At 43.8% G+C, this 26947-nt stretch overlaps 1 protein-coding gene across 1 annotated transcript in view; it reads left to right on the top strand.

Moving 5' to 3' along the window:
- The window catches only part of LOC124798732 (peptidyl-alpha-hydroxyglycine alpha-amidating lyase 2-like), a 185491-nt gene extending 159645 nt beyond the window's left edge, over window positions 1-25846 (top strand). Inside the window, exons 7-8 of the mRNA XM_047262260.1 lie at window positions 10009-10118; window positions 25730-25846. Of these exons, the coding sequence (XP_047118216.1) occupies window positions 10009-10118; window positions 25730-25846 (227 nt within the window). The remainder of the gene's footprint in view (window positions 1-10008; window positions 10119-25729) is intronic.
- Window positions 25847-26947: the final 1101 nt, after the last annotated feature.

The following is a 26947-nucleotide window of genomic DNA, read 5'->3' as shown; positions in this document are numbered from 1 at the left end:
AATACCATTATTGCTACATCTTTCATCATTTCCGTCTGAAATCTGCACAATAACCGACAATTAGATGAATGTTATGTTTTATCGACTTCAGCTGAGCGTAGCCCTTCACACATTAAAAAAAACCTAAATGTAAGTATACATTGGAACAATCGGTTTAATGACCAACATTCCTGATAATAATGTAACATGGAGCAGAATGAGGCAATAATGCACAGTTCGTAAACAATAATTTTTAATTATATAAGGAATAAATCCAAACACGTTTATCACTGGTCATGAGAAATGATAATCGAGTTCATGTGTCTCATCCACTTTCTTAAGGACATTTAATTTTGCTTGCCGTTCTTCACTGTTGAATACACTACACTCGTCTTTGTGATATGTATCGTAGTGTCTTTCAATTGAAAACTTACGCTGGCCGCCTATTATTCGGCGGCACAGCGAACATTGTGAGTTTTCACCAACAGCTACAAAAAAGAATTGCAGTTCCCAGTCATTTTTAAACGACTGAGAACATGGATCTCCCGTCCTTTGCTTTTTCACAGTAGCTGCCATTTCTCAGTACTTCTCTGTTAAGGTTTCGGTTACCAGGGGTAAACGAGACTGGGTAAGTTGCGCTCTTGCGCCGCCGCCGTTCAGTTAGGACACATGTCGAATAACAGATGTCGCTGTCGCTCGCTGTCGCACACGTGCGCACATGTGCAGCACTTCCGCACGTCTGCACACTGTGCAGCGTTTGGCCGGCCCTGGTCTACATGGATAACAGGTAGTTACCCTATTTAAAGATAATCTGAAACAGAGATAGCATACGATACAGCTCCTGCTTCGCAGCAAATTCACGTGAAGTCCCATGACACAGTTAGCATTCCACAATTACGTGAAAATGATTTGATGCAAAAAATGCCCTACAACCCAGTCCACACCTCACCGTTTCGTGAATTGTATACTCGCACCACAGCACACGCATTAATCCGATAAGCGAACAATCATCAATCACCTCTGCTCCGTTATGTTAGTTCTATATTGCTTAGGGGGCCACAAAGCAAACACCAACTATACCGGCCGTGAGTTTGTAGCAAAAGACGGTGATAACAAGCAACGGATAACGTCAGTTCAGAGCAGCAAATTCCCTTCCATACGGCGTTCTCAGAAGGCCTACCATGTATCAGTCCCTTGACTCGACCCCTCCATACTACAGAACAGGAAGCTGCTCACATCTGCCACGTTCCATGAAAAGAAACATACCATCTTGTCTAAGATATACAGATCTCATACCTCTCTGAAGGCAGTGACTCAATGTCTCCATAGCCATCAAGTCCATGCTAAACGGGCCTATTTTCTCTCTGAAGACAGCGACTCAAAGTCTCCACAAACTTAACCACAGTAGTCACTGCAAATTTCCTCGTCAGTGACAGAACACCGACTACCGTAGCCCCACTTGTTACACACGAGTTCGATTAGGTACTGCTCCATATAAAGCCAGCACTTGGCTGTGATAGCTTCGCCGTCTCCTATGTAAAAACAGTTCTTACTGCAGCCGCCGTCCTCTCAGTGATGCAAAACATGCAGCCTATCGACCACCACAAATCTATCGACAGGCAAACACGTGTCAACTGGCACACCAGTGACAGCCTACAATAGATGATAGAAGACGCACTGTTACAGCTAATATAATAAAACTTCCCAACACCATTACTGGGACAGACAAATGAAAACGAGACAGGCTGAAAAAAGTAAGTAAACTGTTTATTATTACAAAAATAATCGCCATAACTGGTAACACATCCTTTCCACTGTCAGCCAAGACGGTCAATGCCTTCATGGAAAAATGTTTTCGGATGCCTATCGGTATGCATGCAACAGCATGCGTACCTCGTATGTTCCAAAACATCTCGCACTAAACGGGATTTTCCGATGCTCATACCTCAGGTTCTGTTCGTGGTAAAAAGATAGTGTCAAGTGTTTTGGCTACCCTTGGGCTAGATACCATCTGTACACGCAACAGAACGATCGTCTCAGAATCACTGGCCTACAGTACAGGAGCAAAGTATGAATATTAGACAGTTCCTCCAGCATAGACAAATGCAGCACATGGTTGGTTCTTTTTGCATTTAATGTAACCTATGGTGGGCTTGGTGGAATCTATGGAGGCATGGCCGATTCCTCGGAAAACCCCAAGAAAGGTTTTTTTGTTTTTCTATATATTCGCCATCACCAGCAGACAAATACGCAGCGGAGCATTCCAGGATAACAATGCACAGTAACTGCCCGAAATTTTTACGATATATTCCTAAGGACCCCATCTCGAAGTACCTTGAAAATTTTCGTGACGTCTTTATCTATTTCAAAGATACAGTGGTTCAAAGTTACCCTCCTCCTACACGTAAAATCTAAATAATAAATAATAGCAACATATTGCTAAAATTTTTAACATTATGTCCTCTAGGCATTTAACTCAAGATCCATTACTTCGTTTTCAAAATTCTTTATCCGTTATTGAGAAACACCCCAAAAACTTTCTTCTTTTCCCTTTTGGGTAGCAAAACCCAACCGCGAATTACGAGACGACGATGCATAGTAAATGGCTGTAATTTTTACGGTGTATTCCTAACATCCAGATCTCGAACGACCTTGCAACTTTTCTTGTTTTCTTCATATCCTACGGGTAACTTACCCTACGGGTAAAATACGCACGTAAAATCCGATGTGAAGCGAAAACGTAGTTTATAAAGTGACTTAGCACGAGAATCCCATACTATGAAGTACATGGATTTTTTTTTTTTTTTTTTTTGCACGTAAAATCCGATCTGGGCTATAAAATTAGTTTTGCGTTATTTCAGTTTCACATATGTAAACTGTCTAAATTCTTTTCATATCGATTGCATGCCGTACTGCTGCAGGGGAAAGAAGGGAAGCAGCGGAAAACTGCTCCTATCTCAGGGCAAAAAATATGAATCGTTCCGGTTTATTTAAAAGAGTCTGACTGAAAAGTGGGATATCAGCTGCCTCATTCTACCTTCATCAGCATCTTTAAAGTTTTTCCCAAAACTTTTGGCATGCATATTTGCGTTTTTTTTAAGCTGAGAGGGAAAAATGAAGTGACAGTGGCAACTAGATGGAAGAACAACAAATGCTAGGACATAGTAGACAGTGGCTGTGTTATAAAAGAGCCAAGGACACAATGGCATAGAGGGATATAGTGGCAGTAGATCGTGGTTGACATTTGACAGAACAGTGCTAGGGAAAGCCTGAAGGAGACAGTGCCATGGAGGGAGAGTGGGGGGGGGGGGGGGGGGGGATGGAAGAATAAAGAGAAGAAGAATATGGAAGTGGGTGAGAGCCAGTGATAATGAGAGACAGAGTATATGACAATGATGACAGCAGCAGTGAGAAGGAAGGAATGAAATATTAGGTAAGAGAGCAAGAGGGGTGACAGCGACAGTGAGAGGGGACTGTAGTAGTAGGACAGAATGAAGGGGACTGTGTCTGTGACACAGGAGACAACGACAATGAGTTGGGTTGAACGAATGAGTGAGAAAGGGCAACAGGGAATGGAAGAGTGTGAGCGACTTACAGCGATGGCATAGTGAGTGAATTACAGTTAGTGGAGCTTGTGGGAGTTTGAGTTGAGTTGCATGCTGAAAAAAGCTTGAATATGTTCGCACGCCATAAGTTTTGGGGAAAATTTTAAAGGTGCTGAGGAAGGTAGAATGAGGTAGCTGGTAACTTAAATCTCAGTCACAGTCTTTTAAATAAACAGGAACATATTCAATTGTTTTGTGCTGCGAAAGGAGAATTTTTCCGTTGGTGGGACCATAATTTTTCCGTTGGTGGGACCAGGTGCGTACCTCTTCGTCCGAAGGAAATCGATGGCCATGAGTGTCACATAGGGAGAGATCGGGACTGTATGGAGGATGTGTAAGGGCTTTCCAGCGGAACTTCTGCAGCATGAGAACTGGAACTGTTATAACTAGGCCCTTGCATGTGTGCCGTCAGAAAAGTTCTGGAAGACTTCGAGCATCCGCACAAACAGAAAATGTTTATAGTCAAAGCACTCGATTCCGCACTGGGGCAACAGTTCGTGAAGGTTCCTCCCATTACTTCGTCCATACAGTGTATCCACATAACCTGGTTCATCATTGCAGCTCTCCTTCATGTTGCCAGTGACTTTCATCGCCTTCCCTATAACTGTCTGTATCTACACAAGCTCTGTCTTATTCCGTCCATCCTTTGTTCGATGTGCGACACCCGTTCATGAAACTTGTTCGCAGTGCTCTTGTGTCGTTTATTTATATGATATTACCCTTCTTCGAATTTGAGAAGTGACCTGACGTCATGCGTAGCTGCTGACGGTATTGGAGCAGTCCGGCCCTCACTCCTGACCACTTCCATCGAATCTTTCACACCCTCCGAGAGTTTAGCAACTTCCCCTTTCAGACCGAGACTTTCTCCAGTGCCAGTCAGTTTCAAGGCTTTGAATGTACCTTCTAATTCCTGAACAGCGACACGATTTCCCGCAACTCTTTCGTTTAGCGATCCTCCCTCTTCGGGATATGCTCTACCGGTTTCTTTCATGACCTCCTCTTTATCTTTCTTGCAGTTCTCCTTCATCTCATTTGAATCGTACGGCTTGACTTCCTCGCGAATCTTCGTTTGCTCCGTTTCCATGGTACTTAATCGAGTCTCACACTGCTCGACACTGGCACCAAATTCAGCGATTAATCCGTCCCGGATTTGAACCTTCAGATTCTGAAATATTTCGCGGCGACCGCGCTGTAAGTTTTCAGCTCTTTCCACGATTCTCTCCCCCGTTTCACTACAGCCCTTCGCCGCTTCGCGACATTCCCTAGCGGTCTCGTGACATTCTTCTGCCGTCTCTACGATTATGGTTTTTACGCCCCTATTCTGTTTCTGTATTACTTGTAACTCCTCATTTCAACTTTCATTTATTTTACCCATCACGGCCATGAGACTTTTTAGTATCGCCGTTACTGATTCCCGCCCAACAGACTCATTAAACGGTACGTCTTGTCCAAACATTTGAATCTCTAAAGCGACGACAATCCTGCTGCGAATTTGAGAAATGTTGTTTGTATTTTTGTCATCGGCAAGGGAAGCTGCTTGGGAACGGTTTAAGTGTAACATGCACAAGCGTTGGTGAAATCTGGCTCTGGAGCTTCAAACAACATTTCGTGCTTGTAATTAGAATGAGTTGTTCCATGTTCTGTATCCACTTTAGAAAATGTGACTGTTCCACCCTCCATGGTCTCAAATCCTATATCTCGCGTTTCTTTTGCCACTGGTTCTTCTCGCACATGTAATTTATCCCTGCTAGAGCTCCTCTTGGGAGGAAGTGTGCGAAGCCATTTTCAGATCCTATAGTACACAGATTCACCCTTACGAAACGACACACAAAAATTAGTTAAAAGAATTTTCAAAGCCCAGAGCAATACCTAATATTTATTAACTACTAAAGTACTTTGCGTGACTCACAAAAATATTAAAGTTCCAAGGTTACTAACAGATGATCGCAAGTTAAATAAGATTCTCCCACAAAACACGAAATATGATAACACTTGCACAATTTCCCGCAGGATAAACACTTCAAGACAATGCAGCTTAATCAGCGATGTTCCAGCAACGCCACAGGACACACATGGAACTGCCGGACAAAGAGATCTGGAATATATTCATTAATCAGACATTCTGTTGTACCTGCCCGCTAATCAACCTTGCCGTTGGTGGGGAGGCTTGCGTGCCTCAGCGATACAGATAGCCGTACCGTAGGTGCAACCACAACGGAGGAGTATCTGTTGAGAGGCCAGACAAACGTGTGATTCCTGAAGAGGGGCAGTAGCCTTTTCAGTAGTTGCAAGGGGAACAGTCTGGATGATTGACTGATCTGGCCTTGTAACACTAACCAAAAAGGCCTTGCTGTGCTGGTACTGCGAACGGCTGAAAGCAAGGGGAAACTACGGCCATAATTTTTCTCGAGGGCATGCAGCTTTACTGTATGGTTAAATGATGATGGCGTCCTCTTGGGTAATATATTCCGGAGGTAAAATAGTCCCCCATTCGGATCTCCGGGCGGGGACTACTCAGAAGGATGTCGTTATCAGGAGAAAGAAAACTGGCGTTATACGGATCGGAGCGTGGAATGTCTGATCCCTTAATAGGGCAGGTAGGTTAGAAAATTTAAAAAGGGAAATGGATAGGTTAAAGTTAGATATAATGGGAATTAGTGAAGTTCGGTGGCAGGAGGTTCAAATGGTTCAAATGGCTCTGAGCACTATGGGACTCAACTGCTGAGGTCATTAGTCCCCTAGAACTTAGAACTAGTTAAACCTAACTAACCTAAGGACATCACACACATCCATGCCCGAGGCAGGATTCGAACCTGCGACCGTAGGGTGGCAGGAGGAACAAGACTTTTGGTCAGGTGAATACAGGGTTATAAACACAAAATCAAATAGGGGTAACGCACGAGTAGGTTTAATAATGAATAGGAAAATAGGAATGCGGGTAAGCTACTACAAACACCATAGTGAACGCAGTATTGTGGCAAAGCTAGATACGAAGCCCACGCCTACTACAGTAGTACAAGTTTATATGCCAACTAGCTCTGCAGATGACGAAGAAATTGAAGAAATGTATGATGAAATAAAAGAAATTATTCAGATAGTGAAGGGTGACGAAAATTTAATAGTCATGGGTGACTGGAATTCGACAGTAGGAAAAGGGAGAGAAGGAAACGTAGTAGGTGAATATGGATTGGGGATAAGAAATGAAAGAGGAAGCAGCCTGGTAGAATTTTACACAGAGCACAACTTAATCATAGCTAAAACTTGGTTCAAGAATCATAAAAGAAGGCTGTATACATGGAAGAAGCCTGGAGACACTGACAGGTTTCAGATAGATTATATAATGGTAAGACTGAGATTTACGAACCATGTTTTAAACTGTAAGACATTTCCAGGGGCAGATGTGGACTATGACCACAATCTATTGGTTATGATCTGTAGATCAAAACTGAAGAAACTTCAAAAAAGTGGGAATTTGAAGAGATGGGACCTGGATAAACTGACTAAACCAGAGGTTGTACAGAGTTTCAGCATAAGGGAGAGCATAAGGGAACGATTGACAGGAACGGGGAAAAGAAACACAGTAGAAGAAGAATGGGTAGCTCTGAGGGATGAAGTAGTGAAGGCAATAGAGGATCAAGTAGGTAAAAAGACGAGGGCTAGTAGAAATCCCTGGGTAACAGAAGAAATATTGAATTTAATTGATGAAAGGATAAAATATAAAAATGCAGTAAATGAAGCAGGCAAAAAGGAATACAAACGTCTCAAAAATGACATCGACAGGAAGTGCAAAATGGCTAAGCAGGGATGGCTAGAGGACAACTGTAAGGATGTAGAGGCCTGTCTCACTAGGGGTAAGATAGATATTGCCTACAGGAAAATTAAAGAGACCTTTGGAGAAAAGAGAACCACATGTATGAACATCAAGAGCTCAGATAGAAACCCAGTTCTAAGCAAAGAAGGGAAAGCAGAAAAGTGGAAGGAGTATATAGAGGGTCTATACAAGGGCGAGAGTCGAAACAAGGCCCCGGGAGTAGACAACAGTCCATTAGAAATACCGACGGCCTTGGGAGAGCCAGTCGTGGCAAAACTCTACCATCTGGTGAGCAAGGTGTATGAAACTGACGAAATACCCTCAGACTTCAAGAAGAATATAATAATTCCAATCCCAAAGAAAGCAGGTGTTGACAGATGTGAAAATTACCGAACTATCAGTTAAATAAGTCACAGCTGCAAAATACTAACGCGAATTCTTTACAGACGAATGGAAAAACTAGTAAAATCCGACCTCGGGGAAGATCAGTTTGGATTCCGTAGAAATGTTGGAACACGTGAGGCAATACTGACTCTACGACTTATCTTAGATGAAAGCACTGGTAGGGAAGGGAGTGAGACAGGATTGTAGTCTCTCCCCGATGTTATTCAATCTGTATATTGAGCAAGCAGTGAAGGAAACAAAAGAAAAATTCGGAGTAGGTATTAAAATTCATGGAGAAGAGGCCGAAGTGGCCGCGCGGTTCTGGCGCTGCAGTCTGGAACCGAGCGACCGCTACGGTCGCAGGTTCGAATCCTGCCTCGGGCATGGATGTGTGTGATGTCCTTAGGTTAGTTAGGTTTAACGAGTGCTAAGTTCTAGGGGACTAATGACCTCAGCAGTTGAGTCCCATAGTGCTCAGAGCCATTTTGAACCATGGAGAAGAAATAAAAACTTTGAGGTTCACTGATGGTATTGTAATTCTGTCAGAGACAGCAAAGGACTTGGAAGAGCAGTTGAACGGAATGGATAGTGTTTTGAAAGGAGGATATAAGGTGAACATCAACAATAGCAAAACGAGGATAATGGAATGTAGCCGAATTAAGTCGGGTGATATGAGGGAATTAGATTAGGAAAGGAGACACTCACAGTAGTAAAGGAGTTTCGCTATTTGGGGAGCAAAATAACTGATGACGGTCGTAGTAGAGAGGATATAAAATGTAGACTGGTAATGGCAAGGAAAGCGTTTGTGAAGAAGAGAAATTTGTTAACATCGAGTATAGATTTAAGTGTCAGGAAGTCATTTTTGGAAGTATTTGTATGGAGTGTAGCCATGTATGGAAGTGAAACATGGACGATAAATAGTTTGGACAAGAAGAGAATAGAAGCTTTTGAAATGTGGTGCTACGGAAGAATGCTGAAGATTAGTGGGTAGATCACATAACTAATAAGGAAGTATTGAATAGGTATGGGGGACAAGATAAGTTTGTGGCACAACTTGACTAGAAGAAGGGATCGTTTGGTAGGACATGTTCTGAGGCATCAAGGGATCACCAATTTAGTATCGGAGGGCAGCGTGGAGGGTAAAAATCGTAGAGGGAGACCAAGAGATGAATACACTAAGCAGATTCAGAAGGATGTAGGTTGCGGTAGGTACTGGGAGATGAAGAAGATTGCACAGGATAGTGTAACATGGAGAGCTGCATCAAACCAGTCTCAGGACTGAAGGCCACAACAACACAACAACAGGCTAGGGTCGCCATTTACAACTCTTCTACAGTTTATTAATACCGGCGAACATGGAGGAAAGAAGGTATCTAAGTGAACAATCTTGGCAGCATTTTTATTATTTATAACATCTCTTGAGTGGTATGAAAGATTTGAATACGGTCAGATACACACAGTTTCTTGTGTTGTTGAAATCGTTAACACGAAGTGTTAGAGACTGTTCTGTCAATTGAGGGTAAAATATTAGTTTTATTACATCTAAAAGTTGAATAACTGAATCGTACAATATTACACAGGATTTCTATATGAATTCGGGAAAAATATAATTATTAACCCAGTATTCTTATGGGACTATTTATGCAACACATCTTGATTCTCACGCGTGAAGCGATCCAGCCGGCAAATGGCTGGGACCGTTTCAATCAACTGCCAGCTTGCTGATTATTAGCTTGAACTAGAGTAATACGTAACACACAAACTATTAAACACAGTATTCACAAGGTTTTCTCGACTGAAACGCTTTTTGAGTGGAATACTTTCCCGTGTACATGACCATGTTGGACTTTGCAACAGTTTTCGTATTTGGAAAAACCTTACTTTTCCGGAGTAATATTTGTAATCTCGGAAAACGATGCAGCACACATAAGGCGAATTCTGTCATACCAAAACAGAATAAGAAAACATGTTAAACTTGTATTACAAAGCGGAATAGTGACAATAGTTTGAAAAGTGTTTTCAACGAACAATACACTCCCCTACACATCTGCGGAACAAACAGGAAGAAACTAATACTTTTGACGTCTACATTCTAACATTAAATGCTAGTAATTTCCTGAAACAGTTAACATTTAACGTAGTCCTCTTGATTGAGAGAGAACTGCGCGCTCTCTGTGTCAACTATCTTTCCTTAGGTTGTTGTTAGCGGCCGCATTGTGATGTTCGTAGGTGGTCTGCTGTACGCAGTGAATGGGCCGACCTCTCCGCGGATACCAGTCCGGGGCTTCACCTTGGATACGGACAACGAGTCCGTCGTCGACCGGTGGGGAGCAGAAGAGGTGAGCATCGCGCCTCCCAAAGCAATCAGCGCGCTGTTGGCAGAATCACCGTGGAGACAACACGCTGCAAAGAACTGTTACCATGCTTTATTTATCAGTCCCAAAAATATAGCTGTTACCGTGAAATTAAATGCTAGTCCTTCTTTACATGCACTGTCTGGCCACCTATTAGGAGCCATTAATATGAGGTACGTCCACCCTTCGCCTTTATGACGGCTTGAACTCTGTTGAGGACACTTTTAATGAGGCTCTGAATATCTGTGGAGGAAAGACAATCCATTTTTCCCCAAGAGCGGAAACCAGAGAATAGTATTACACACCCGGTTCTGTAGAGAAGTCGACGTTCTGACTCAAACCAGAGGTGTTCCATTGGGTTCGTGTCGGGACTCTAGGGATGCCTGTCCATTTCAGGAATCTTATTGTCCAAAAACCATTGCCTCACATGTCCACAGGGTGCGCCGTCTTGCTGATATAGCCATCGAACTATTCCTCTACTTGACGCAGCACAGATTACTGTAAAATCCTTCCTCATTTATGATTTTGCTAAGCAGAGTAAGAAGACCACACCCTAATCATGGAAAACATTCCCATACTGTAATAGCACCTCCTCCATACATCACTACATATGGTAGCAGGTGACGTTTTACAGGCCGTATACTGTCGGCTCTGCCTCTCGTGACATCTAATGGTCAGTCTTGCATTACTGTACATAAGGTGTATGGATTCTTGTTATCGGATAGTGATTCACGCTTCAAATGGTTCAAATGGCTCTGAGCACTATCGGACTTTACATCTGTCATCAGTCCCCTAGAACTTAGAACTACTTAAACCTAACTAACCTAAGGACATCACACACATCCGTGCCCAGGCAACATTCGAACCTGGAGGTCGCGCGGTTCCAGACTGAAGCGCCTAGAACCGCCTGACCACACCGGCCGGCTCATGCTTCAATGGGCCAACTTTTTCCAACGATGGATTGTAGAATTCTGAAGATTGTCCGTTTAGAAAACGCCCGCTACATGATGGCTTTTCCAACAAGGTAAAGAGGATGAAGTCACTAGGAACCACGTCAGGAGAATACGTGGTTGATTGAAAATATGATTGCCCAAAAAAGCAACAAGTGTGACTATCTCCCGTGTAGAATGAGCTGTGGCATTGTTCACTCCCCAGAGAGCTCCCCACGACGTATCGTCTTGACAGCTTCCCGCAACACCGGAAGGAGATTTGGGCAGTGTCCTCCCGTGACGTTTTGTCCCTTATCAGCGTAGTTGGTAGCACAACGTCATGGCAGTCCCAAACAACACCCAGCATCGCCTCGCCCGACGATGTTTGGGTAATGGAGGCAGGTATTGCAGGTCCCAAAGCAGCACTAAGGAGTGAGTCGACCTGGCGCAACTTGGACGATACTGTAGCCACAGTATCCAGAAAGGTCAAGGAAGAATTCACGAGGCATCCAACCGCAAGTCATCATGATGCCATCCATGCTAGACCAGATACTCTGCAGATGGAGAGAAAATAACTGAGGTCGAAATTGTGTCCCAAGAATCCATTGCGTTGGTGCAAGTGATCATGGAAGTGTGGACTTTCAGAAGCAAAAATGATGGGAGGAATTACTTGCAATAGAGGAAATACTGCTGACGTGCTCTTTGGCGCAAAAGGAATCCAGCAGACTATGGCTGTTGACCGAAGCTGTATGGGGGCGGATCCAGCAGCGGAGACAACCATCTACAAGTTAAATACACCAAAATAAATGAACAAACAGAGAACAGGTGCTGTAGTATTTGTAGTAGATTAGTAGCCAGGCAATTGGTTAAAGGTTTAACTTAGTTTTGTAGTAGTAGAAGTAGTTTTAGTTTTATATTTAATAAAGTATCAGAAATAAATAATTAACACATAATTTATTACTACCCAAAGAAATGGGATTTGTATGGCCTATTTTAGCTTTTCAGATAATAGGCTGTAATTACGAAGAATAAATAGATAAACACCGCCCGATACGGCGTCAGCGTACCGAATAGTGGTGGTGTCTCGTAGCTTCTCAGTCTCCCCCACGGTAACTGTTCCTCTCCTCCGCGTGGTCAAAGAACAATATTGGGAGCCGCCCCTAAGCCATAGTTTCAGACTGCGCACAGAAAAACCTATTCCGATTACATTACCGAAAGAGATGCGCATTCCAATTACCCATCTACTGCCTCCTATCAGGTTTCTTGAAGCTATTCAGTAAAGTATAAGGATTACTGTTAAAAAGACTATCATGTCAATGTAACAACGTCAGCTTAAGCAAGAACAAATCGCTTATTGCCACGTTAACAAATGCATGGAATACTGACTGGCAGAAACTTTGCAGTGGACCAGAAGGGGGTTGAGTATGTAGCCGCAATTATTTTTATGATTTAACCAATAACATGAAATGTCATATAGGAAGCAAGCAAAATCTGAAGTGTAATCTGAAAGTTTTGGAACGTTGCATCGATAGAGAACCGTAAGAAAACTGAATCACACAATATTAACGTCCCACAGTGATATTTTGTATTGTTTACTGCCTTCCGGTTTTCCATCATCTGACAACTTACGACTGAACGGAGTTCACAAAACATCGAAGCTTCTAACTGTACAACGACAAGCTGTAATTTTCCAAACATGTGTGACGATAGTGCTGCTACACGAAAAAAAAATTGCATGCGGTGTTTCAGTTTGACATGGGTACAAAACGAAAAATATCACGTTGATGTAGGGGAACATGACGTAAAATGGACATTCTAAGGGACATTTAATTTTCACCAAACATGGTAACTGAAATACACTACTGGCCGATAAAATTCCTACACCAAGAAGAAATACACATGATAAACGGGTATTCATTGGACAAATATATTATACTAGAACTGACAAGTGATTACATTTTTACGCAATTTGGGTGCACAGATCCTGAGAAATCAGTACCCAGAACAACCACCTCTGGCCGTAATAACGGAATGATACGTCTGGCCATTGAGTCAAACAGAGCTCGGATGGCATGTACAGGTACAGCTGCCCATGCAGCTTCAACACGATACCACAGTTCATCAAGAGTAGTGGCTGGCGTATCTCAAGAATGTGCTGGCCAGGGCAGCAGTCGAACATTATCTGTATCCAGAAAGGCCCGTACAGGACCTGCAACATGCGGTCGTGCATTATCCTGCTGAAATGTAGGGTTTCACACGGATCGAATGAAGGCTAGAGCCACGGGTCGTAACACATCTGAAATGTAACGTCCACTGTTCGAAGTGCGTCAATGCGAACAAGAGGTGACCGAGATGTGTAACCATGGCACCCCATACCGTCGCGCCGGGTGATACGCCAGTATGGCGATGACGAATACACGCTTCCAATGTGCGTTCACCGCGATGTTGCCAAACACGGATGCGACCATCATGGTGCTGTGAACAGAACCTGGATTAATCCGAAAAAATGACGTTTTGCCATTCTTGCACCCAGGTTCATCGTTGAGTACACCCTCTTGAACCCACGTATTCCATATTCTGCTAACAGTCATTGGATCTCGACCAACGCGAACAGCAATGTCGCGATACGATAAACCGCAATCGCGATAGGCTACAATCCGACCTTTATCAAAGTCGGAAACGTGATGGTACGCATTTATCCTCCATACACGAGGCATCACAACAACGTTTCACCAGGCAACGCCGGTCAACTGCTGTTTGTATATGAGAAATCGGTTGGAAGCATTCCTCATGTCAGCACGTTGTAAGTGTCGCCACCGGCGCCAACCTTGTGTGAATGCTCTGAAAAGCTAATCATTTGCATATCACAGCATCTTCTTCCTGTCGGTTAAATTTCGCGTCTGTTGCACGTCATCTTCGTGGTATAGTAATTTTAATGACCAGTAGTTTAACTTACACATATTGAATCTACACTACTCAACACAATTCTTCGAAACCCTGTAATTGTCTCTCATTGCGACTCACAAGTTTGAAATTTGGCGCAAAGGTGCCTACAACCTTACTGTGTTACGGTACAAAAGCGTGGCATCCTGCAACGTCACCATCGGGCTTGGCAACGCTTCAAACAGCAAGGTGTCAACACAACAAAAGAAAGAGCCACATATCAGAAGCTCTTATGAGCTGTAAGGTGGGTTAATGACGTCGCATTGGGACCAAATTTCAGAACAATTCAGCCCGCACCGTGTACGTGTCACAGCCCCTCTTACGGACATTTCTCCCACTCTTTTGGCGTATCTGCGATGGGGTTCAGAACTGCGACGCCCAGCTTTGAAATCTCGCGGTTTTCGTTTGAGTGGCCGAGAAAAACAATGCAGACACACGGCCGCTCAGAATAGACACTAAAAGGCCTTAGCGGTGGCGTAAAGTGCGTCAGTCAAACCACCCCTTCCCATGGAGCGCTGATTCCCGCACATTTCGATGTCGAAAACGACATTTCGCAGTGCGATGAGCAACGGAAAAATGTTCTTGACAAACCCTGACACTGCTGACAGCCTCGGACGTTTCAACCCTTCTCCAACGACATTGTGGTGCTACGTCTACATTGTACATTATTGCACCCCTTTGTGGAGTGCAGCGCGACCGCAATTTTTGATGTCGTGTACAGTTTGAAACTATTAGGGACCATTTTAAAGCATTCATCGAAATTTGAACGCGATCCGAAGCAGCCAAGGGTACCTATGCTTCTTCATCCCTCCTGTTTTCCCCCCTGCTGTAGCGTGATCACGCGGAGTGCAACTTTAATATATCCACGGATAAAACTGCAAAGGATCCCTCAAAGATCCCCAGGTCGCCAACACCGTCGGTACTACCGACGCAACTTTACTGAGCCCGTTACAGATATACTTTCGGAAATTTCGACACCAAATCAGCCTGACACCTCATGACTGTGGTTTCCCTTCCTGAAAAGTGTGTGAAAGGCCAAAACAATGCTTGAAGTGATACAAAATGCTGTGGTCTACGGACAAAAATACACACATCAAAAAAAAGTTTTCCATCACCCCGATTCCCACAACTCCTGAAGACAGACGTTGACTGTGGATATTGTATCACAGACACGGTCCCTTTGACTGTTCACAGATGTCACTAAACCCGCCCAAAGATGTAAACAACCATGCATGAGCAGCGCCTATTACACGGAGGGGGGCCAGCCGCGGTGGTCTCGCGGTCCTAGGCGCTCTGTCCGGAACCGCGCGACTGCTACGGTCGTAGGTCCAGGTTCGAATCTTGCCTCGGGCATGGATGTGTGTGATGTCCTTAGGTTAGTTAGGTTTAAGTAGTTCTAAGTTCTAGGGGACTGATGACCACAGATGATAAGTCCCATAGTGCTCAGAGCCTTTCAACCATTTGAACACGGAAGGGGTCCGACAGCCGATCAGTTCCAGCTACTCCACCAGGAAGGAGGTACACGGCTCGTCTGTAGTTCAACCATGCCTAGACGGTCAATACCGCCCTTCGATCGCGTCGGCATTGTTGCTCTGTGCCAGGCAGGGCTCTCAACAAGGGAAGTGCCCAAGCGTCTCGGAGTTTACCAAAGCGATGTTGTTCGGACATGGAGGAGATACAGAGAGAGGGTAACTGTCGATGATATGCCTCGCTCAGGCCACCCAAACGCTACTACTGCAGTGGATGATCGCTACCTACGCATTATTGCTCGGAGGAACCCTGACAGCAACGTCACCAAGTTGAATAATGCTTTTCGTGCAGCCACAGGACGTCGTGTTACGACTCAAACAGTGCGCAATAGGCTCCATGATGCGCAACTTTACTCCCGACTTCCACGGCGAGCTCCATCTTTCCAGCCACGACACCAGGCAGCGCCGTACAGATGGGCCCAAGAACATGCCGAATGGACCGCTCACGATTTGCGTCATGTTCTCTTCACCGATGAGTGTCGCATATACCTTCAACCAGACAGTCGTCGGAGACGTGTTTGTAGGCAACCCGGTCAGGCTGAACGCATTAGACATACTGTCCAGTAAGTGCAGCAAGGTGGAGGTTCCCTGCTGTTTTGGGGTGGCATTATGTGGGGCCGACATACGCCGCTGGCGGTCATGTAAGGCGCCGTAACGGCTGTACGATACGCTAATGCCATCCTCCGACCTATAGTGCAACCATATCGGCAGCATATTCGCGAGGCATTCGTCTTCATGCACGACAATTCGCGCCCCCATCGTCCACATCTCACATTTTGTGAATGACTTCCTTCATGATAACGACATCGCTCGACTAGAGTGGCCAGCATGTTCTCCAGACCTGAACCCTATCGAACATGCCTGGCATGGATTGAAAAGGGCTGTTTATGGACAACGTGACCAACCAACCACTCTGAAGTATCAACGCCGAATCGCCGTTGAGGAGTGGGACAATCTGGACCAACAGTGGCTTGATGGACTCGTGGATCGGATGTCACAACGGATACAAGCCAGCATCAACGCAACAGGATGTGCTTCTGCTTATTTGCGGTGCCGGTGTGTACAGCAATCTAGACCACCACCTCTGAAGGTCTCGCTGTATGGCGGTACAACATACAATGTGTGGTTTTCATGTGCAATAAAAAGGGCAGTAATGATGTGTATGTTGGTCCCTATTCTAATTTTCTGTACAGGTTCCGGAACTCTCGGAACCGAGGTGATGCAAAACTTTTTTTGATGTGTGTATATAGATTGGTGAATGTGATATACAGGAAAAAGCGGGAGGGCAAAGGGAAGGAAGAAGGCAATATGATGTGGGGATTGGGAAAGAGTTACACAATTTGCAACAAGCGTATTATCTTACCGTGAGAACATTATTAACTGGCTGCTGCTAGTTTAGGAAAGGTGAACAATAAACTCTGCTTCGTCATCAACGATTAAGCTGTGACTGTTGTTTATTCTGTGACTGTTGTTTATTGATAGCCAGAATTTCCAGTAACGTCAATTTTCTGCCTTTATTTGTTCTTTCGAAACGACAAATTCAATATCACATGAATGGCGTTCAGAGTATGCTCAATAAAGATGGGATAATTCTTTTTTGTCTCTAAGTTCCTTGATGTTCATTCTATTAGTTATAGCTCTACTTGATTGGCTTACACACAATTGCGGGAAATCATAAGAATTCCTCTCTGCCCTAAAGGTGGAATTAAAAAGAATTTAGATAGCTGGTGTGTATTGTCAGTTAATGTAGGACTCTAAAAATTACTGTGTGCAAAATCTTTAACTATTTTTAGTTTCTTTTTTAAAATCTGATGTTTGTGGAATAGACTGAAGGCAGTGCACCTCGGAGCGGAGTCTTTATCTTTGTGTGTTACAGGATGCCGGGAACTGATGGTATGTTTGTGGAAGTTGCTTCTCTTTATGTCTTAAAGAAATGCTATGTATACTAATATCAACGGTAAGATCTGAGAAGCTGAATGAGTACAATGTAAAATAAGGCTTATTTATATACACCGCCTTTGTGTGTATTTCAATAAGTTTAGGACAGTTTATCAGTTTGTGTATCGTTTAGAGACTTTAACTCATACTTATACAGTACAGTATTTATAGGTCAGTAAATCAATGGGTTTGGGGGACTTATATCTTTAGAGTCTAAAAGATTCAGTACGTCATTACATAATACTTCTTGCTTTGTAATCACGTCAAATTGAAACTTTGCAGTTTGTGTTTTTCGTGTGGAAGAGCAATCATCATGTATCTTCGGAAACGAGTCTTTGTACAACTAGAAGCTTTCACTGATGTCATGTGAACTGACTGTTCAGTCGTATGTTGTCAGATGATGGCCTAGAAAGCTGAAAGATAATTCGCAACAGAATACAAAATAAATATCATCGCAGAACAGTATCAAACAAAATTTTAAAAAAACTTGCTTTTGGAGAACTCCCATTATGAAGACGAATATTTAGTTATACAATGGGAGGATGGGTAATATAGTTGGTAAAGATGTTTTCTTTAGCATTAACTTTGTGTTTCATTTGAAACATTAATTACTTTTACGAAGCCAATTTGTTTTGCTAATGAGTAATTAATTGACATAGTACTCATTTAGAGACACAGTTAACCAACGAAGGCCCAAGAACATTAAAAAAGATTGCAGGTTAATTTCCGGATTAGTCCTGGCCAATTCGTTCCGACGCAATTTACACTGTGTAAAGACTTCGTCAGCTTTTAGTTTGTGCTGCGAGGAAATGTATTCCAAGCAACAGATACAGCGATTTCACGAACGCCATACTGTCAATAATTTCCAGCGTCCTTCTGACAAACCTAATATGTGTAGACAGTGACTTCACTGGAGTCAGTGCAAATCTTCTGAGTAATAATCAGTAGCCGATGTCAGGATCGTGAGATGCAAATTTCCCAAATCAGGAACGTTTATCAAAATTATTTAGTAAGCTACGGTTTGTTTAACTACAGGACCGATACTGAAAGAAAATCTGTCACCAAAGAAGCCGTCACAGCAGATGTCTGAAAATAAATAGTAAAAAAATTAAACAGTATAAGACTTACAGATACTATCCTGTATCTAAAGCAAAACGGAACTGTCCGTTCGTATACTACTTTACTCAGTTTATCGTAATCGTTTTCTTTCATTCTTGTATCTTATCAATAGCTACCTTCATATTTGCCGGTAAGGTATTTTTCGAGGTCGGAGCTTACTCTTCCTTACTGGATGTCATGTGTTTTTTTAAAAGAAGAAACAGTATCGAATGCAATAGTTTCTCACGACATATCACAGTTCATAATAATATCATAACAGATTTAGTGCCAAGTGTCTGGTCGCATGCTGGTTGTACTACTTGTTTCTGCTTCGGAACATAAGAGTTATTCAAAGTGAGTGTAAAAAATGTTTGTATTGAGGTAAAGTATTATATGATTATATGTATGGAAAGATCTCAAAAAGTTTCTTGTGTGATGGTCACATATGTTCAGTGTGTGAATCAGTCACAAGCCATACATCTAGTCTGTAGTCGAATTCAGCCCAGGTTCGCCCCGTGGGTCCACTTCGATGTCAGTCACAGCTGGCCTGATACGTCCTCGTAACTCAGCGAGCTCGTGAGCAAGTGAAGGTGTGAAAACAGTGTATTTGATGTAACCCCACCAGTAAAAACCAAACGGTGTCAGGGTTGGCGAACGTGAAGGCCATTCCTGTAACTGAATATCGCCAGCTGGTGCACAACAGATCATCGACATGGTATTTGTTTCCGAGAAATCGTGTACGTTGCGATAGAGCACCAAACTGTTGAAAAATATATCGCTTTTCTCCTACACTTACGGCACGATCCACGTCTAAAGCATGTCCACCTAAGAATGTCCATTGACAGTCGCCTCCGCAGGTAATATGTGTCCATACTGTACGCTTTTTGCCTTGATAAAGCGCAAACACATTATGCTTTGGGGATCCACGTACAAGTTCGCCGACAATGTCGAGAGTCTCAGCTCCTCATATTCTCACGTTGAGTCGGTTTCCTTCGTCGTTCAAGAGAACTGTAGATTCATCGCTGAAAATCAACATGCCGGTGAAATCACCCTTTTCCATTAACCACTACATATCAATGCAAAACTGTTTCCTCAAACATTTTCACGCAGTTTGTAATGACTTGGGGAAACTGAATACCATACAGTTTAATTTGCAGACGTTTTCGCTGCACTCTTCAACCAGCTGCTTATGGCGTTCCTAGTTCTGAACTGGCACGAGACATTCATTTGTTTGGACCTCTGAGGAAGGTTTTCTTGATCCTTTCAACCTCAGATGCTGATGGCTGTCCACAGCTTTTACCTGCACAAGGACATCCTCTCTGTTTAAAATTTTGAAGCCATTCGAGAATGGATTGTCTGGAAGGTGAAGAATTGTTATATGTGGTCCTGAATTTTCGATGCACTGCGGTTGCGGATTCTCTCTTGCAGCACTCCATCAAGCAAAATGTTTTCTCCGTTGGTCTGGCAGCCTTGTTGTTGAAGATCACTGAAAAAAGCAACTTCTTGAGGTGCCGTTCCCGTACATACAATCATATAATACAGGGCTATTACAAATGATTGAAGCGATTTCATAAATTCACTATAGCTCCATTCATTGACATATGGTCACGACACACTACAGATACGTAGAAAAATTCATAAAGTTTTGTTCGGCTGAAGCCGCACTTCAGGTTTCTGCCGCCAGAGCGCTCGAGAGCGCAGTGAGACAAAATGGCGACAGGAGCCGAGAAAGCGTATGTCGTGCTGGAAATGCACTCACATCAGTCAGTCATAACAATGTAATCAAATGGGAAACTTACAAGAACATCATTTTTCGACATAGTCTCCTTGCGTTTCAATGCACTTGGTCCATCGTTGTACAAGCTTCCTGATGCCCTCATAAAAGAAGGTTCTCGGTTGAGCCGCGATCCAGGAACGCACCGCTTCTCTCACTGCTTCGTCCGAGGCAAATCGACGGCCCCTTAATGCCTGTTTGAGTATACGAAACAAGTGATAGTCAGAAGGGGCAAGATCGGGACTATATGGAGGATGATCCAGTACTTCAAATTTGAGTTCAGAAACTCAAGCAGTGTGGGCAGCAGTATGCGGACGGGAATTGTCGTGCAACAACACAACACCTTTTGACAGCAATCCTCAGCATTTGCTTCAAATCGCAGGCCTTAGCCTGGCAGTAAGCATCTCTCTGTAATTTACACTGTTTATTGTTGCGCCCCTTTCCCCATAATGTTACAGTACTGGACCTTGTGGGTCCCAAAAAACCGTAAACATCAGTTTTCCTGCTAATGGTTGGGACTTGAACTTATTTTTCACTGCGAATTTGGATGTTTCCATTCCATACTCTGCCGTTTGGTCTCCGTCCCGTAATGATGGATACATGTTTCGTCACCAGTAATGATCCTGTCTAAGAAGTTGTCCCTTTCGTTACCATAGCGATCCAAATGTTTTTTGCAGATGTCCAAGCTCATTTGTTTATGCAACTGTGTGAGTTGTTTTCGGACTCATCTTGCGCAGACTTTATGAAACCCAAGTCTCTTGTGGATGATTTCATAGGCAGAACTGTGACTAATTTGCAGACGCTGTACTACTTCATCAACAGTTAATCGTCTGTCCAAGAGAATCATTTCACGTGAACGCTCAGTGGTTTCTTCATTTGTGTCGTAAACAGTCGTCCGGCTACTTCATAGTGCGTAACACTTGTGCGATCATTTCGGAATTTTTCAATCCACTCCTAGACACTCCGTTGTGGCAAAATACTGTTCCGGTATGTACCGAAAGTCTTCGATGAATTACGGCCCCTGATACGCCTTCCGACCACAAAAAACGGATCACTAAACGTTGCTCTTCTTTGCTGCAAATAGACAGCGGGGCAGCCATGATTAACAGCACGGCAGCGATAACGAAACTAACCTAGCAGCTCGAAAATTGCAAAGATATAACAACAAATAAACAAAGCATGCGTCATCAACGTCACTCGACAGTACTACCAAAATAAACATAGATGTAAGTAAACTGCGGATAGTAGTTGACTTAGCCTCGTACATTAATGAAGTGAATATCTTGTAGATCGACGTCTGCGGCCTTCAAAATTCGATGGAAACTAGCATCGAGATTTTGAAAATAAAAAGCTGAACTCACTGTTTCCACTTCTCTTGGTGTTTCTTCGCTCCGTTACGCGAAGCGCTGTTGGTTTCTCCTCTCGCGCCTTACGGCAGGCAACACGGCAAACCTCTGAGCGACGCAGCGGGCCTTCTTAGGAACCTCAGGCCGCTGGTTTGGTGTAGTTCAGAGAAATGCATGTTCTGTAAATAATCCCTGTCGATAAATATTATAAAAATGTATGTATGCATGTATGTTCAACATTTCCTCATAAATCTTTGGATCGATTGCAACCAAAGTTAGTACACAAATCACTTGCTACATGGACGGAAGCGCTGTTAAGGTTTAGAATCATCTATCTTTCAAAGAAGAGGGGGGTGGGGTGGAAAATGAACGTAGCGCTCCGCATGCAAATAACTGGACTATAGTCATCCATTACTTGAGAATGAGAACGCTTAGCGGGTAGCAACTTCACATACATCTTCAAACCTTTACGAAAATTTATCTCGTTGACACCCCCACAAAATGACGAAAGGTAAAATGTTATTGCTAACGACATTTTCAAATTTCATGCAGTAATATTGCACATCAGGCACTAAGTTTTCATTTATTACTTCTTTAGTATTGACTCTATTCGCAGCACGTTTTACAGACGGTATTCACATATAGCACTGTAAGTGAAAAATTATATCACTGTACTACACATAGTTAAGGAAAAATGACGCCATAAACACAGAGATGCGTGAAAAACTAATGCGTCATGAGTGAAGTTTTATTTTATTGATTCCTTGCCACTAACTCTATTCGCAAAACTGTTGTAGGCAGTATTCAGACACACACCGCTGAATGTGCTTGCAAAATTATATCATTGTACTGGACATAGTTCAGGAATATTAACTCATAAACATTCAGATGCTTGAAAGCGAAACTGTCGGGCGAAATTCGCTGGAGATACAGGTGGAATAAGTGTACAAATATGTGTGAAATATGATAATATATGTGAAATACATGTGACGTGTGCGTTCACGGGCGAGTCCGCGCATGAAAAGCTGATGCTAAGCCCGTGGATAGATTACAACCAATTTTGATACATACAGTACTTATTATTTGGAAACACTGTGGTTGTAAGAAGCGCCAACTTCCTATTGGGGTGAGGGTAATAAAGAGGAGAGGCAAGCAGGGAGGAAGAGATGGACAACAGCGAGAGAGAAGGAGGATATGGACACAAATAAAGGGGAGGAGGAGATAGAGACAGGGGGACGGGAAATGTACGGAGAAAGGGGAAAAGAGCAGATTGACAGGGACAAGGGGGAGGAGGAGATAGAGAAACGAAAGAGAAGATGGACAGAGAGAAGGCAGGAGAAGGTGGATAGTGAGAGACCAGGGTAAGAGATCGAGAGAGAAAGAGGTTAGGTGAGAGGGAGATGTAGGGGGTGAGGAGGAGAAAGATGGGGAAGTAGGAGATGGATTTTAAAGGGGTGAGGAGGAGATGGATAGAGAGGGGGGCAAGGGGAAATTGGAATAATAGTATTTGGAACTAAGACATACCCGGGCAACGCTGGGTACTCAACTAGTTAAACACAGAGTTTGTTGCAGACGAGGGTTCACCTCCGAAACTGTTCATATGATCAACATAGAAATATAGAGGGTGAACATTAATAAAACAAAAAACTGCAAGGACGAACTACGAACTAGAAATGGAGGGAAAGAAGGTCCTGTGAACGTGTCCGGAAATGGATCGTTGCCGCGGTAGATGGTGCTGACGAATGATCCTCTGACCACGTGCAGTGTGTTCCTTTATTGTAGGCTGTGTGATATGACGCAGCATGCTGTAACCGGCAGAATCGTCCGGTATTCGTGTCGGGAACAAGCCGAGATGTTGTTTGTGTACGGTCGAGCAGATGGGAACGGCTGTACCAAAACAAGTACCCTCACAGACAAAAACGACAACCTATCGAGCCCTTTTCGAGCGTTTGTGTAATCATGGGTTCTTTCAGGGAAGCGGCTTGAAATGTTGTGGGACGTGGATGGTGTCTGTGACAGTACTTGTTTGGTACAGCCGGTGCTGCCTCTCGACCGTTTCCATCTGCTTGGCCGTGCATGAACACCATCTCGGCTTGTTCCGACATGAATACCAGACCATTCTGCTGCTTACAGTACGCTGCGTCAATCACACAGCCTGCAACACACAACACGTGACTTTCATTGTCAACATCATTACCGTGGCATTTTCATAGGACCTTTCTTCTTCCATTTTCAGTCAGGAACCCGTTCTTGCAGTTATAGATTTTAAACTACTGGCCATTAAAATTGCTACACCACGAAGATGACGTGCTACAGATGCGAAAATTAACCGACAGGAAGAAGATGCTGTGATATGCAAATGATTAGCTTTTCAGAGCATTCACATTACGTTAGCGCCGGTGGCGATACCTACAACGTGTTGACATGAGGAAAGTCTCCAACCGATTTCTCATACACAAACAGCAGTTGACCGGCGAGGCCTGGTGGAACGTTGTTGTGATGCCTCGTGTATGGAGGATAAATGCGTACCATCACGTTTCCGACTTTGATAAAGGTCGGATTGTAGCCTATCGCGATTGCGGTTTATCGTATCGCGACATTGCTGCTCGCGTTGGTCGAGATCCAATGACTGTTAGCAGAATATGGAATCGGTGGGTTCAGTAGGGTAATGCGGAACGCCGTGCTGGATCCCAACGGCCACGTATCACTAGCAGGCGAGATGACAGGCATCTGATCCGCATGGCTGTAACGGATCGTGGAGCCACGTCTAGATCCCTGAGTCAAGAGATGGGGACGTTTGCAAGACAATAACCATCTGCACGAACAGTTCGATGACGTTTGCAGCAGCATGGACTATCAGCTCGGAGACCATGGCTGCGGTTACCCTTGACGCTGTACTCAACGACGAACTTGGGTGCACGAATGGCAAAACGTCATTTTTTCGGATGAATCCAGGTTCTGTTTACAGCATCATGACGGTCGCATCCGTGTTTGGCGACATCGCGGTGAACGCACATTGGAAGCGTGTATTCGTCATCGCCATACTGGCGTATCACCCGGCGTGACAGTATGTGGTGCCATTGATTACACGTCTCGGTCACCTCTTGTTCGCATTGACAGCACTTTGAACAGTGGACGTTACATTTCAGATGTGTTACGACCCGTGGCTCTAGCCTTCATTCGATTCCATCGAAACCCTACATTTCAGCAGGGTAATGCACGACCGCATGTTGCAAGTCCTGTACGGGCCTTTCTGGATACAGAAAATGTTCGACTGCTGCCCTGGCTAGCACATTCTCCAGATCTCTCACCAATTGAAAACGTCTGGTCAGTGGTGGGCGAGCAACTGACTCGTCACAATACGCCAGTCACTACTCTTGATGAACTGTGGTATCGTGTTGAAGCTGCATGGACAGCTGTACCTGTACACGCCATCCAAGCTCTGTTTGACTCAATGTCCAGGCGTATCAAGGCTGTTATTACGGCCACAGGATGATGTTCTGGGTACTGATTTCTCAGGATCTATACACCCAAATTGCGTGAAAATGTAATCACTTGTCAGTTCTAGTATAATATATTTGTCCAATGAATACCCGTTTATCATCTGAATTTCTTCTCGGTGTAGCAATTTTAATGGCCAGTAGTGTATTTTTGGTACAGCCGGTGCTGCCTCTCGACCGTTTCCATCTGCTTGTCTGCGCATAAACACCATCTCGGCTTGTTCCGATATGAATACCAGACCATTCTTCTACGTCAATCACAAAGCCTACAACACACAAGGAACACAGAATACGTGCTCAGAGGGACTTTCATTGTCAACATCATCTACCGCGGCGTGTTCATAGGACCTTTCTTCTTCCATTTTCAGTCAGGAGTCCATTCCTGCAGTTTTCGGTTTTATTAACGTTCACCTTATATGTAACCAGTGTAGCGACAGTTTCCCTTTCGTCAGTGTCGCATGAATTCTTAAGCTTCCTCCGTTCTCCATTCGTTGGATGACGGTACAGTTTCCCTGTATGTTTTCTCTCTGTGCTTGCAGGGCCTGGAGACGCCGCACGCGCTGGCGGCGTGCCCCAATGGCAGCGCCCTCTACCTCAGCGAGCTGTCTCCGCCACGCGTCTGGAAGTTCGACCTGCGGCCGCTGCCGCACTTCTAGCCGGCATCTGCCCGCGTCCCCACCCCCGTCTCTGCCTCCCACCGCCCAACACCTCGACCCCTCAGCGGCCAGCTTAAAACTCCACCACTCTCGCAACTTCTCACTCGATAGGCCGGCTACAACCGGACGTGACCAACTGCAACGCACAAAATGCCTGTACGTTTCGGGAAAAAACCGTCAACAGTAACTCTTTTCCTAAGATTTCTTCCCTATTAATACACAAAAGTTTCGTAAAATGGTGCTCATCCTCAGGGGAAAAAATTCGGGTTTTTTATATGGCGTATTGCTGACGAAATTATCTCTCGTTATCAGTCGAATAACGCCGACAACTCGAAGCAAAATTTCACCGCCTTTCCTACTATTCATCTTCGGGAGTGCTGTAAATTTCGCCTGCTCATGCCGGGTAGATAACTTCTCGAATTGTTGCTTCAAGCTGACGGTGTTATTTACTGGTAAACCAAAACTTCTTCCCAGTGATCTGCTAAGAATGCGTGCATTCTACTACGATGTAGTCGTTAGCGATTTGATGTTAGAATCCTGTATCTTCTTTTGATTACACAAATTTGGAAAAAAACACGTGTTGGATGTAACAGCAGCAAATAATTGCCATTTGAACGCGCAGTGCTTTCCTTTGAGAAGGAAACCACCCCAAAGTGAGCGAAAGCTTCTGTCTAAGTAATATCAAACTTGAGTAATCCTCCGAAATACGGACGGAAAATGACATCGTTTTAGAGAACAAACTGAAAGTTTGTGTCAGTACCACTGGCTGTGACTTTCGACTGGGTGTCGCATTTGCAAGATAAAACTCACGATTTTATAATTTATCGATTCGACACCTCACCGTATACGGAATCATGTGTTACAGGGAGAACTAAGTACTGTTTTTAAGAGGTATGTTTTTGTCACGACATATATCTCCTGGAGCGTACACAACAACGTGAATGCAAAATTGGTGGATATCAACCAGGTTCCACACCACATGGATCTTGCCCAGAATAAATTTTAGTTATGAAACTAATTCTGAGGTTGCTAAAAAATTTACACTAAAAAAGTATCTTCGTAGATTTCAAAGATGACTCATTGGACTGTAAGTCTCTCCTC

The sequence above is a fragment of the Schistocerca piceifrons genome, chromosome 5, assembly GCF_021461385.2.
Source record: "Schistocerca piceifrons isolate TAMUIC-IGC-003096 chromosome 5, iqSchPice1.1, whole genome shotgun sequence".
Taxonomy (NCBI): Eukaryota; Metazoa; Arthropoda; class Insecta; order Orthoptera; family Acrididae; genus Schistocerca; species Schistocerca piceifrons.
The sequence above is the reverse complement of the archived record's forward strand: the minus strand, read 5'-3'. Positions and strand labels throughout refer to the sequence as shown.